Source organism: Xiphophorus couchianus, chromosome 20 (genome assembly GCF_001444195.1).
Source record: "Xiphophorus couchianus chromosome 20, X_couchianus-1.0, whole genome shotgun sequence".
In the NCBI taxonomy this organism is placed as follows: Eukaryota; Metazoa; Chordata; class Actinopteri; order Cyprinodontiformes; family Poeciliidae; genus Xiphophorus; species Xiphophorus couchianus.
Window position 1 is genome coordinate 27,294,370 of NC_040247.1, and position 13,930 is coordinate 27,308,299.

At 38.5% G+C, this 13,930-nt stretch overlaps 1 protein-coding gene across 2 annotated transcripts in view; it reads left to right on the forward strand.

Moving 5' to 3' along the window:
• Positions 1 to 13,930, forward strand: part of ptpra (protein tyrosine phosphatase receptor type A) — a 34,159-nt gene that overhangs the window by 2,430 nt on the left and 17,799 nt on the right. For both annotated transcript variants that reach the window (XM_028002162.1, XM_028002161.1), the window contains exons 2-4: positions 11,319 to 11,365; positions 12,430 to 12,511; positions 12,606 to 12,935. In XM_028002162.1, coding sequence (XP_027857963.1) covers positions 11,345 to 11,365; positions 12,430 to 12,511; positions 12,606 to 12,935 — 433 coding nt within the window. In that variant the 5' untranslated portion in view covers positions 11,319 to 11,344. The remainder of the gene's footprint in view (positions 1 to 11,318; positions 11,366 to 12,429; positions 12,512 to 12,605; positions 12,936 to 13,930) is intronic.

A 13,930-nucleotide genomic window follows, 5' to 3' on the forward strand; every position in this document is an offset into this window, starting at 1 on the left:
GCTGCAGCTCATTTATGCGATTCCTCGCTCTGCCTTTTTGTCCACACCAGCTTCACGGAGGTCGTGTCGTCTTTGCGGCGTCCAGTCGCAAAACTCGCAGCCGCACGCCCTCCCGACCCGTGTGACTCCCTTTTTCAGACCTGTATCTTGACCTCTGCTCGTCAGGCCCAAACACGTTCGCTGCTTTCCCATAGAAGCTGTTGCGCCACGTCCACTTGTCACGCAGCACCTTGTCATCGGCACTAAATTGCAGAAGAGAGAGAAGTGCGCCTTGCCCGTATGACACAGGGGAACAGGGCTGTCATCATCTACTCGGCTATTTTAAGGAAACCTGAGTTATTTCTGACTTAGGAAGCTGAAAGCCTTTCAGTGGAAGACTGACTGATACTCGCATCACACTTTACAATTGTCCTAGTTTCTAAAAATAAGAAGTGTAGCTCGAAAAAATCTGCCTCGTGGGATTTCTGTGGGAGATTTCAGTATGTAGATTACGTCGGTGTTGTGAAATGTCACAATTTCAGGTTTGTGGCACAATATTGTGAGCTGGCTCTTTGGGTGGGGCTGGAGGGATGTTTTTGTTTCCACCAATAGGCCAAGAGGTTTTTTAGTATGAAGCAGCACTGCAATTCTGCTTTTTACACAGGTACAAGAAGTGAATGCGTGTTCATTAGTGATTGATCGACGATGAACAGAATCAAATGCATGGAAGGAATTTATCCAGGATGATTCAGCTTTGCTCTGTCTGCAGTTGTTGTCATGTTGTTCCTTCACACGATGAAGCAAATCTTCATACTTTTGATGTGGCAGGAGTTTCATGTGATCTAGTTAAAGTATCAAACTCTGGTTTTCGTCCTTCGTTCAGGGCTTTGTCTAGAGCAGCGCTGATTGACTTTTACCATATATTGACTGTGAAGGAAAATTAGTTGTGTTACTCCTCACCTCTTAAACCAAGCAGTTCACAGTTGGTGCCAGACTTCACTTGATTTCAATCATTTTTGAGAGCCATAGTTGGAGAATATTTATATTTCCCTATGGCGTGAGTGTTGTCTTTTAAAAAATGGTCCGATAAGAATTTACCCTACTGGAACTTTTTTTCTTTTAAGTCTAACTAGAAGACACTGGGTTATGAAACGCTGCCAAGACGTGTTTTTTAAAGTTGAGCTTCTGATTCTTGTCTTTTTGATTAGTTTTCCTTATCTTCCTGAGGAAAAGGAGGGGACATGTGCAGTGGGATGTTCACGTCTGACATCATCACTGTCACTTTTGGGTGATTTTCCCTTCTTATACAAAACCTAGGCTTGCTGAATTACTACAGCAAGCCCAAGTTAAACGGCTTCTTCTGCTCCCCGTTTAACTGTTAATTAAAATGTTTGCTCATTGCTTTTATTAATCTTAACAAATGCTTGTTTTTGCCCGTTCTGAACCTGCAGCAAAACATTTTTCTTCCAGATTTTCTTCCTTTTTCTTAATGAGATCTTCAACTTTTAATTAGGATTTTAAGTGACATGTTGAAGTTGCAAAAGGGCAGCAGTGATTAGACAGCAACAAGTTATTCAGGGCTTTTACTGAGTCAGTACGTAGCTTTTGATTCCTTTAAATACCATCTCACACGGGAGAACAATGCCAGGAATCTGCTCCAAATTATGAATGAGAGCTTCATTGAGCATGAGGCATTGTTTTTAAATGTTGAGTTCAGACGCAGTGAGTCACAGGGGCTGCGATAACTTTTGGAATCTGCTGAAGAAAACTTAAAACAGCAGTTTTACGCTGCCATTTTTCTTTTTGTATTCCTGCAAAGAAATAACTGTTGGAGACAATATGAACTTTAATAATAGTAGAACTGTACCATTGCCACTTTGTGTAGCAATAAACACTGAAATGTACTTACATTAAGTTATTATCTATTTATTTATTCAAGTTTTCCTTTAGAAAACTTGCGTAAAGCCCGGTGGTTGGGTGCTAGGGCAGTCATTCATTCAGCGGCTCGCGGTGTTTTTGATTTAAAAAAATGTTTAAAGTTGACAGGAAATTTGAAAATATCACTTGATAATTATGTGTTGTTAAAAGTTTGGAAGAAGAATACCTGAACACCAACTATAAATCCTTAAAATGCAAACGTTTAAAAAGACTTAAAAAAATAAGCAATGCTTACCCTGGTGGAGGCGCAAGTAAAGCCTGGTGACCCGCCAGGCTTATAATGCTTATAATAATGGCTTATTAAAGGCTTTTAGGCTTATAATAATAATGTTGTATTATTAACAGCAAAAGTTTGCAGAAAACAGAAATGCAGCAAGCAGGACTTCCAAAGTTTGTTTTTCTGTGTCTGTGCTCTGTCCCGCCCCCCATTATTTCTATCCAGTGGGAGCAATGATCATTACCCACATAGCTTCGTTTACAAATTATAGTCCGTATGCTAAACGTTTCACAATGTGAAAGCGAACTGCACCAAATGGAAAAAAAAAAGTTTGCTTTTGGGCCGGACCAAAGGACTTTCCTGGTGAGTATACAACGCAAATGATTGAGTCCAGGACAAAATTCATTTACTAAAACCTTTTTTTTTGGTTTTAGGGATACTAAAAAGAGGTTTTAGTAAATGGGAACAAATGAAACTCAAAATTTGAATGAATTTTGGCTACAGTCACTCTGCAGGCAAAAGTAGCCCAAATCTGGCTTTCTAGGCCACGTGTGACCCATTTCATCAGACTTTTCTGTCACTCTGTGTGACAGAAAAGTCACACACTATACACTGCAGGAGGCAGGAAGCGGCATAATCAAGTGTAAACAGTGGACAAAACAAGCCTGGCAGACATTGGGACTGCTTCTCTATTTAATTGTGTCGAACAATGCTAAGTACAAGCTAATTACAGCAGGAGTCCGGTGGTGTTCGCATTAAAATCATAATGTAAACATCTACACAAAGAAAATCGGATCTCGGCCAAAAACAAAACCAAGCATGAGGTTCTGCAGTGTGAAACCAGGCAAAGAGTTTTTCACGCTCGCAAACAGTGAAAGTGAGACTCTGTTGGCTCCCACAGTTTTCTGTCTGTCACAATCTGACTGACGCGTGATTAACCGGAAATACTTCGCAGCATGCCGGAATTCAAATTACCAACGAGTCCTATCAAAGCAAAGAGAAAATATGTGACATGGTTGTCCTGCAGAAATTTCTGTTGTTTTCTGTTAGCTTAGGCTAACTCTTACTCTACACAGGGACAGCTGTTAGAAATGCTACCAATGCTAAGCACACCGATTGTGCTTAGCGTTAGCATAAAATGCTAAAGATTGCCTAAAATGTGAACTCTGGCATGCTTTCATGTTCGTTGTGAAATATGAAAGTCCTGTTTAACAGTAAGGCTGTGTGATGACTTTTGCTTTCACATCACATAGTGTGACACTGCCGCCGGTCCTTTGACCGGCTTCGCAAGAATCCCAACTAATTAAGATAAAAGATCACTGTAAATCAGAACCTCACAGCAGTTATTATTTCTCTTTTTAATGGGTCCTGTAGAAAAAATTATTTTCTATTGATATGATGGACTTTTATTATGTTTTATGGTGTGCACAAAGAGAAAAATTAAAAAAAAAAAGTGATGCAGTTTGTCTTGACATTCATATAGAAAACTGTTTCATAACATAAAGGGTTTTGCTGTATTTATCGGTTTTTAGAGACGTAGACAGATACTGATCTGTAACACTCTGCTGTTTTGGGGTGGGATGGGGGGAGTCTTAGTTCTCTCTGAATATTTTATTGTCAGAGACCAAGTTTTCGGCTTATCCAGAAAGTAAAAAGAGTATTTTGTCATTTCTATTTCTGAAAGAGGAATTCAAAACCTCATCAGCTGGTCAAAGCTTTACAAAATCAGCCATCAGAGGTCAACTATGAATCTTTTACCTGTACATCTCTAGCTGTTTTTAAAATGACGATGCACATTTAAAGAACTGCGCATGGATTTCAAACAGGTTTCAGTTAATATAAAGATTTTGAACAGAGAAGAAGCCAGGACAATAAAGCCACCTAAAGTTGCCATGTTGGGACTGCATTCGGAGAGCCGTGTGTTTCGGAACCCGCACATTTTGTTCATTGTATGAAGTAAAATGAGATCCAACATCCGGTTTGAGCCGCATCTAGAAATCGGTTCTGTTGCTTGAGTTTCAAAGAGCAGAGGTGATTGTGAATCAAGTTTCATTGTGGCCCGGGAGCCATCGTTTTGGCTTGGAAACCCAGTTGAAGGTCACAGTGGCTTTTGTGGGGAGGCCATGGGTTTGCGCCTTTAGATCCTCTCTGTGTCCAGTGTGGGAAAGCTTGAGAGGCCCCTGGCATCTCCTGTGAGAAACCCCACAAAGCAGCAGACACGGAGCAGAGCTTCAATGACTCACCAGTCTCGCTCATTAAAACAAGTGAGTTTTCTTGATCCATTCATTCAGCCTGATGGGCCAGAATCATCATCACAGGCTTAATAAGAGACAGCGCGGTCACTCTCGCCCTTGTAATTAGCCGGAATAGCAGCCCCACGCTTTTCGTCATCTTTTTTATCAACTCCGCCAGCTCGTGAATGAAGCCAGCGGGAACACAAACCGCACCAGCAGGGAGTAGTATCCCTCAGAAAGGGAAGTCCAGAGGATTATGGCTGTTGTATGTGGCACTAGGGACATATAATCTGTGGTCTGTTTCGGAGCAGGAGTCCTCGCAGGCCTGAGTTAGTCGTACTTCGGTCTCCCCTGAAGAGAAGGATTCACAGCGATCCTATTGCCTTAGACCCCCCCCCTCTCAGTGAAGACATAGAAACAGTATTAATATGCCATGAATGGAGACAGACAGACAGGCATTATCCAGCGCTGCAGCAGCCAGTGGAGCAGGATGCCTTGTAAGAAAGCCAGAGGAAATATTTCTCTGCATGAATGGTAAGTCCCTTTGATAAGAACTGCTTGTGTCATATCGGTGAGGCGATGGAGTCAGCCCAGCCTCCATCTCTCCTAAGGACTTTCAGTACATTGTACTTTGTCTTCCAAGTGATCTTAATGTAGATCGAAAACCCTCAAATTTTCAAACGCAGGATTTTGTAAAGCTTCGACTTCGACTACTGCCTGATTTCTGTTTGAGACGATGCAATATGAAGATATGAGGATCGTCTTAAACACTTTTCTAATCTTCCTGCTGTAAGCAGTGAAAAGTTATTCATTTTATGAGCAGGGGTAACATCACATTGCTTTTCTGTCCACAATAATATTTCTCTCTGAGCCTGTTTAAACGGAAGACATGGCTCAAAATCCAGTTTCCGTTGAGCTTTTTTCATGATTGAACTTGATCTTACTTTTTTTTTTTTTTAGCTCTGAACTGAACTATGATAAAAATGGGTAGAGTAAAAAAAATCTGCTTCCTTTTGTGACAACATCTATACTGAAGAGTATTGTTGTTTCTGAAGTCTGGTAGTGCATGGTGGGCTGTGATTGAGAATAATGAGTAGTGTTGGGCTGTATTTTTCTCTTTCTGCTGAATCTCGTTTAAAACATGACCAAATGTAATCATAAGCAACAAGAAGTTTTGTCTCCAGAGATCCGTAGAACACTTTAGGACTCTAATCCTTTCAAATATAAATTTTAGCCAAATTTCACATACTTATGTTATTTACTGCATTGAAGATTTTGTCACAATGGGGTCTAAGGTGACAAATAAATCCACAGCAACCAAAATCACCACATTTTGAGTGCGGCCACCATATCAAAAAGCATCCTGCGCTGATCCCAATGTCGTGGCCTTTTTGTTGTCATGGAGATGCAATTGGACTTCCTTTATATTCGTCCTTTAAATGTTCCTGTTACTGCGTGAATGAAATGGGACGGGAAGAGCCAGGCCCTTTCACAACTGTGTGATTGCGCTCCAAAGAGCCAGAGGAGGATTTTCATCAGCCAGCGGAGCTCATTAAGCACAAGAACCCCCACAGCAGCGTGAACCTGCGCAGACCGTTCTGTGTTGATGAAATTACCATGATACAGGAAATCTTAAGTTTTTCACTACTTTTAGAAGATGTGAACATCAACTGTGTTATCTCGCATGGCTCATAATATGCAAAAAACATAAATTCTTCTTGAGAATTTATGATTATTGCATATTTTCTGATCCCCCATAGGAACAATTGTGGGACATGAGTACATTTGCACATTAGAATTTACCAACCATTTTGGAACATGTTTTAATTTGAAAGGTTGATCTGGACATAGCAAGATGAAAGAAATTCAAAGCTCACATGTTTTCTGACTGACGGGCAGTGGAGGAATTTTTTTCAGGAGTTACAAAAAGAAGTTAAGCATTTTAAGCTCGCTCTCCGATTCACTAAATTCGTGTCGGGCCATTAAACTCCCTTTCACAATACAAAAATAAGCCTATAAACATCTACTTCTTACAACTGAGAAAACCTTCAAATAAACTGAAAAGACTTTTAATCGTTTTACTTTGTGTTGCTATCAAGCTGTGAAGAAAAATCGTAACTGAAGTAAGCAAAAAATTGGACAAGGATGCAACTCTGCATTTTAAATTGCAAACAGTGATTTTTTTATTTTATTTTTGCAAACAAAAGGGTTTGATAAATGGCACTCCCTTTAGCAGATGTCTAAAATTAATAATGTTGATGGCAGAGATGGGAGAAAACAGCATACATTATATAAATCACTCTGCTAGTGACCGGAATCAGTTGATTTTCAGATTAGTTTGACTTTTTTTGTTCTTTCGGAAACTCCTCCAACCGGAGACCATTGACTGAGCTCTAACCTGCTAATACTGCCTTCACTTAATAACTAAAAATAATAATAATAACATAAAACAAATGCTCTCCTGTACTTTCTTTGTTGTAAATGTCTTAAAACTATCACGCTCTTGACATTTTTATGAATTTACAATTGCTGTAAAATCACATAGATTGTAAGATGGAAGTATCTGTACAAATAAAACCCTGAAGAAAATTACGGAACTGCTCATTTACCCCTTATCAGATGACAGCTTAATAACTTTTGTCCTTTTATTTTACAGCTCAACAAAATGCAATATACTCCGAGATATATTTTTCTTTAAGATTATTTAAAAATAAATATTTCCATGTTGGTATACTGCCATGATTGAAAATTAGTACACCCTGGAAATGATTGTGTGTTTTTCAAGCACAGCTTAACACATGAATGTTTAAAATAACTTTATAAAATATTTTAAAAAATGTAACGCATTTCAAATCTTAAAGCGATTTAACTTCTGGTGAGCAACAAATAATTTCTTCTTAATGTGCCTGAACCTCACCGCAGGCGCCAGTGATGGGAACGCCGTCAGTCAGTATTTTGATCAAACGTCAGACGTTTAGCTTGGCGTACCTGACTGTTAAAGTGAAACTCAACATTTTGGTGATAAAAGATTAAAAAAGATCTCAAAATAAAAACATTTGTTTAAAACTAATTGTCAAAAATTAAAAAAAAGCCAACAAGTGGAAGAAAGTCAAGATGGCTCCCAATATGCACACAAACGTCCGTCACCCTCAGAGCAGACTGCAAGACGTTAAAAGAAGTCTTTGAGAACCCAACAATGTCATCAAGAATGCTACAGCAGGATCTTGCTATTGTAAATGGAAAATTTACCTCATTTTACCCTTTAGACGGTAAAATGAGGCTTATTATTGGCGTTTAAGTGAAATCAAATCATTTTCTTCTCCAGTGACAAACACAATTTAAGTTTAGGCATAAATAAGTGAACATTAAGAGCTGTATTAATAAAGAGATGAACTGAATATTGGGGTGTCTGAATAATTTTTATATTTGTAAATCTCAGATTTGCTCCTGTGTGTTTTAAATTGTTAAATTATTCATACATTTCCAGTTAGTATAAAGGGGATTTTTCAATACATACTATAATCAGTGTCTCCCATGTTGACCTGGTTAACATTACCCACATATACCCTGGGATATATGTAAATATATTTAATTCTTAAGCCTTTTCTCTAACAGAATTTGGCCCAAAAGGTTAAAATAAAGTAACCGTTTGCTGTAACACATTCATGTTTAAAAGTGGCACAGCTTTTTCCTTCCTCCTCTTCTCTACAACCTCTCACTGATGCTGAAAATGACAGACATTTCTGCTGCCCAAGCAAATCCTGCCCCAAAGCATAGAAACTTGTGTTATTGTCAGCATTGCTTGTTGGCACTTATGTGCTCAGTGATCATAAAAAAAAGATTGGATTTGTAATTTATGAGGGTCTAGTCACCGGTCAGAGCCGGTCAATCATAACATCAGCCGATGTCCAGGTGATATCTCTGTATGCGCGTCTCATTTCAGTTCATGACACTCCGAGTTGGACTCAGTCATATATGGCTTTTTAAAAAATTTCTTAAATGAAGCTTCTTCACAGCAAGACGGAAAGATGCAAAAACTGAATTTTAAAAAATGCCGACAAAAATGACAAAAACTTTTTTCAGCAGTTCTGGTGGAATTAGCAGGAATTATCTGTAAATACTTAAAAATGCTTAAGAAGTAGCACCTCAGGCATCAGCTCTAAAATATTCTGATTAATACACGTCACTTAAAATTATTCCCTTAAACAGACTTGAAAAATCAGGTTTTTTCTTTCTTACCCATTAAAGCCATGAACGTTTGTAGCTTAGTAAGGTATATCATTTAATGCATAAATTAAGATAATCTTGTAAATCCTTCAATCAGCTTCCTCTGTTAAAAAAAAACCTCCAGTAGTATCTCTTTTGCATTATGTATTCTTTAGGAATTGAAAATCTAAATCAGTCAAAATCAGAATTAGCAGGTCGGACCGCAAAACCTCTTTCAATCCTCTTTGCTGCCTATGCACAGTGCTGCACATGAAATCTGCTGCAGAAGTCTCTATTATTTTTACATCGGTAACAGCAGATAAATCCCCTGTAGTGACTTAGTTGTTGGCTGTGCAAAATACTTTAAAATAATAATAATAAATTAAGGACAAAGCTATGGAAAGTTGCATGGAGCTAGCTAGTGTAGTTAAATAAATGCAGACAGTTCTGTTATTCTAAAATGTTCTCTCTTATTATCTTTCTACCGTCTGCGGTACCATTAGTTACGCATCAACTATGGATTAAAAAGAGTAACTCAGTGAATAAGTATACAAACATCCATTTAATCAATGCTTTTATTTACTGCCCACCCTCCGTGTGAATTGCACAAACACCAAGAGTGCACCAGAACCTAAAAGTGTCCCAGATAGAAGCACTTCCCCAATCCCTAATAAATAAATGATGTCCTCCATCAACGTATAAGACGGCTGAAAAAAGATTGCCTGCATTTACGCTCACACAAACTGGAATATGACATCTTCTAAAGAGACCACAGCACATTAAGATTCATCTCTGGGGAGAGATACTCTTGGCGCTACACAAGCTTCTAGATGGGAGGGGGATACAAAAAAAAAACAAAAAACAGAAACCCTCCTGGGTCCGAGCAGCATCTGGGATGTAGAAGTTAGCAACAGGATTGGCACATACCTTTTAACACCAACGCATCTCTCAGCCTCAGCGCATTGCACACCAGAAACAATGACTCATGGTCCCTTATGAAAAGGTGACTGGAAAAAAAGCTCGGTGGTGACAACACCCATCTGTGAGATTGAGTTTATCCTGACACTCTATAATGCTAATTTGATGAGAGGTCAGTTTGTTGAGACGGATAGTAAGAGTTGAGCTTTAGAAAACTTGTTATGAAGTTATTTGTCTTTCAGGGACAGTACCTCCTCTACAGGGCTTCTTTTTACACAATTCTTATATATGCTTTTGTTTAGTTAGAATATTTGCAAAGTTTTATACATTTTGCTGGTTCATTTTAAGCTAAAAAGAGTCAACAAGTATGTCGGCATAGAGCAGATTTACAGTGGTATTCATTCATGTTCATTTTATAAGACCAAGTTTAGTGGATATGCTGATGAAGTATCCAACCAGTTTTGCTAAATCTACTTTAACTTTAAAAATAATAGTCAGACTCAAACTAAAGATTTAGGAAAAATACATTTTTAATTTGAGGACATGTATTCAGTGGAGGACAGAAAACCCTCAGTTAAGAAATGCATCCCTGTTGCCACATTTATTTGGCGCCCTTAAATATATTTGTAGAATGTGGTTGAAACTGGTTTCCATGGCTACTCTATTAAAGTTCTTATGGTTAGTAATAGCTCTTTAAAATGAAAATACTATTAAAACAGCACGTCATAACTGTGAATATTTGAACTGTTTTTTGTGAACTAATTTGGTTTCTTTGTGCAAAGCAACTTAATGTAATCATCCAAAATAAAACTAGAATGCCTGGAAAACGTACTAATTTTTTTCCCTATTTATGTCAGAAGGCGTCCCTAAAAAAGTTTCATATTAAGAAGTATGATCCGCCGTCCAACGCTGCTGTTCTTGAATTCCTAATCCACAGTTTCAAATGCATGAGGGGTTGAATTGTTTTCTGGAGGCAGACAGTTGTCGGCTAAGTGGAGGCATGGGTTAGTGATGGAGAATTGGAGAGCAGCAATTGGATTTGTAGGTTAATAGCATCCTCATTGACCACATAACTTGCTCAGCAGGCCCAATTGGTAGCTCCAAACAGAGGGGGGAAAAAAACACACACAAAAAAACAAAACAAAGTGTAAGCACCACCATGAATGAGCTCAGTTCCAAACGGCAGAGCCTCAGATTTTGGCAGCGTTGGAGCTTTTAGCGCCCAGTTCATCCTCTGCCCACTGATGCCATAATCCTAGATGTAAAGCGTCGGTCTGTTTGTGTGTGGCAGCCCTGCGGTGTTTGGCTCAGCTCAGTGTCGAAAAAGCTGTTTTTAAGCATCACTGTAAGCAACGGCGGGCAGGCTGAATTATTCCAGGGTCAAGACCGATTAGATCCAGGGATTATTGCAATGCAGTTGGTCTCTGGGATAAAAAAAAAAAGACTTGACAGTTTCCTAAACTGTTCAAGTCGCATATGAGCGTTGAATGGTTGAATAGATCCTCTGTTATAGAAGGAATCTTAGGGTGACACTAATTCTGGTTTTGGGCATGCTGTGAGCAAATAAAGCTCAGCAATGGGTAAATATTAATGGAGTAATGATGAAACATGAGCAGGAATTAAGATCACAACGATGTTGTTTTTAGATATTATATCAGTTCTTGTAGTTTGTAGATTATGATGTTTGGTGAAGGGAACTTTCTTCTGTGCCAAGCTGTTGCTAATGCAGAATAAAATGTGTAGATTTTCATCATGACAAGCTTATAGTAAACAAAAAAAGCAACAAAAAGTAGCTTATACGTTTTATTGTTTCTGTTGGTTTTCAGGACCAAGTTGTGCGAATGAGTGACTGATGCCAACTTCGCTTCTTCAGGTAAACCAAAGCTAACCCTGTGATCTCATGTTTTTTTCCTTCTTTCTTCTTAAAATTACCTTTCTTTAGATTTATGTATAAGATATGAAATATTTCCTTGTGAAAAATATTTTATCATCAAAATTTTGGTTTGATTGTAATGCATTTTCAGTCACCGTTAAAATATTTTTCGAAGAGTTTTTTTTTTTTCTTTTTCTTAAAATTTAAGGTTTTACTAATATTTGAAAACAAACAACTGCATGATTGGTATTTGTAGCACTAAACAGGGTTGCTGAAAATGTTTAAAGCAATTATTGAAGTCACCTGTAATAATCAGTTGTCTGTCTTAATTACTGTCAAAAAGGTCCCAGGAATAAAAGTCTTTAAAAAGTCAAAGTTTTCCCAAACATACACAAACAGCAACAAGCTGGAAATAAACAATGCTTATCAATATCTTCCCAGTTTACTTATCCGATTTATACTGATGTTAATGCCGATATGTTGCACTTCTGTGCCATCATTTGTATTTCAAAGTGCTAAGTTTTGAGCTGCAAATTTGTAGTAGAACAAAAATGTGAACGTTTATTGGGGAAAGTGTTTTGTAGAAAATATCGTCATTAGTAGAAAATTGCAGCACTCTGTACATGTTCCCATAGAATGTAGATAATTGTCTTAAGTCTGAGATTTCCCAAAGGCTGCCATCTTTTCCAAATCGGGCATATTCGAGGTTGAAATCTCAAAAAGATTCAAAAGAACAACTTTGCTCTGAATCGTGCAGCGTTCCTGTTACCTGCACGATTCAGTTTGATACCTGTTTGAACAGCTAGCATTCCTCTGTAGAGAATTTAGCTTCCCTTAGCTTCTTAAATCTTTCTCTTTAACCACTTCTAAATACTTTAACAAATTTCTCACTGAAGTGTAGTTTGTACAAACCGCCAATGATTAAGCATGATGAGATTTACTAGTTTTGGGCAGTCACACATAATCAAACTTAGAATTGTCTGATTTCTGTCACCACCTGATTTCTAATTACATCTTTGTTTTTATTGATCGACTCGTGTCTCTTCTGTGTGCCCTCTCTGCAGGGCAGAATGGGTGTGTGTCCCCTGCTCCTGCTTCTTGCTGTAGCCCTCGGGGCCTCAGCCCAGGATCCACAAAACATCACAGGTATGAACGCCATCCACCAAAAGCCCACTTGCATGGTGTTTGATGGCTCACACTTACACACTTCGTCCTTTTGTTTTGTTTTATGCTCTTTCAGCTGCTCCTGCCTCACCAGCTCCCACAACTAAACAATCCAACTCGTATGGAACAACCATCCAAGGACCCACTACAGCCAAACAATCAGCAACAAATTCACCAGTAAAAGAAGGGAGCAGTGCGACAAAAACACCTGAAAACAATGATTCCCCCAAAGACACACCGACAGCAGTTCCTACTAATTCTTCAACAGCTACTGAGTTGAATGAGGCCTCGACTGGATCTATTGCCAAACCAACATCGACAGTAAATTCAACCACCACAAGCATCACAAGCACCACTACTACTACCACAACCACCACAACCAAAATCGAAGACAATAACGATAATGGTAAGTGCTTGCCACTTTGTATTTTTTTTGTCCCATCAGAATCAGGTTTGTCTTTCAAAGATCCAGCTGAAAGCGATCACTCAAACTTTATTGCAGTCTGATGTTTCCAGATACCCAAAGGTATAAAAATAAGACCAATAATATTTCGAAAACTACTTCAACTCTCGCATCACTGTTTCCAACACACACATTTGGGTTGATCTGTGCATCTGAGAGCTCACTCCTTTTTTTAAAATTAATTTTTATTTTATAGTGCTTCTTTTGGTTGCTTTTCTCCCTTTGTTTTTCTCAGCCGTGTAAACGTCAACTTATATCAGCGTTTTCCAACTTTGTGGTTCAAGGATAGGCTTGTGATGTACGGTAGTTAAACATTTCTTTTTAACTGTGGACCTGTTACAGCTTACAGATGGAGCTTCACGCACATTACTACATAAATAAAATGTACTTATCAAAAACACTGTAAGCCTAATTAATCCTTCTGAATAAGACACAATAATAGTCTACAGTCATATTTTGTAGCATAGAGCAAGAAGAAGTTAGAAATGAATCAAACAGACCAGTGGCAATCCCAGTTTTGGATGTTTGTGAGCACAGTCAAGACGGATAATCCTTAATGCAGACTTTTTTCTTTCGTTTGCTGCTTGCTATCTGATAAAACATTTGTATCACCCATCTCTAGCATATAATCTATGCAACCAGCCTGCTAAAGGATTTAAAGGGGGAGTGTTATGTAAAATCGACCTTCTCCTATAACTCCCCCAATCAGCTCCTCCAGACCAGCAATTAGAAAACACCTGGAAGTAGCTCATCATGCAATCTACTTCTCAGCGCAGCACTCCTGTTAATACCATAATGAGAAGCATTGTTGTGACGGCGTGCTGAAGGCAGAATGTCAGAAGCTTCTTAAAGAGACAGAGACCCAATTTCAAGGCGTCAAATTTCTTTTAAGTCATGTTTGATACACACAGCATTTAACAACTGAAGGTAACATAGTA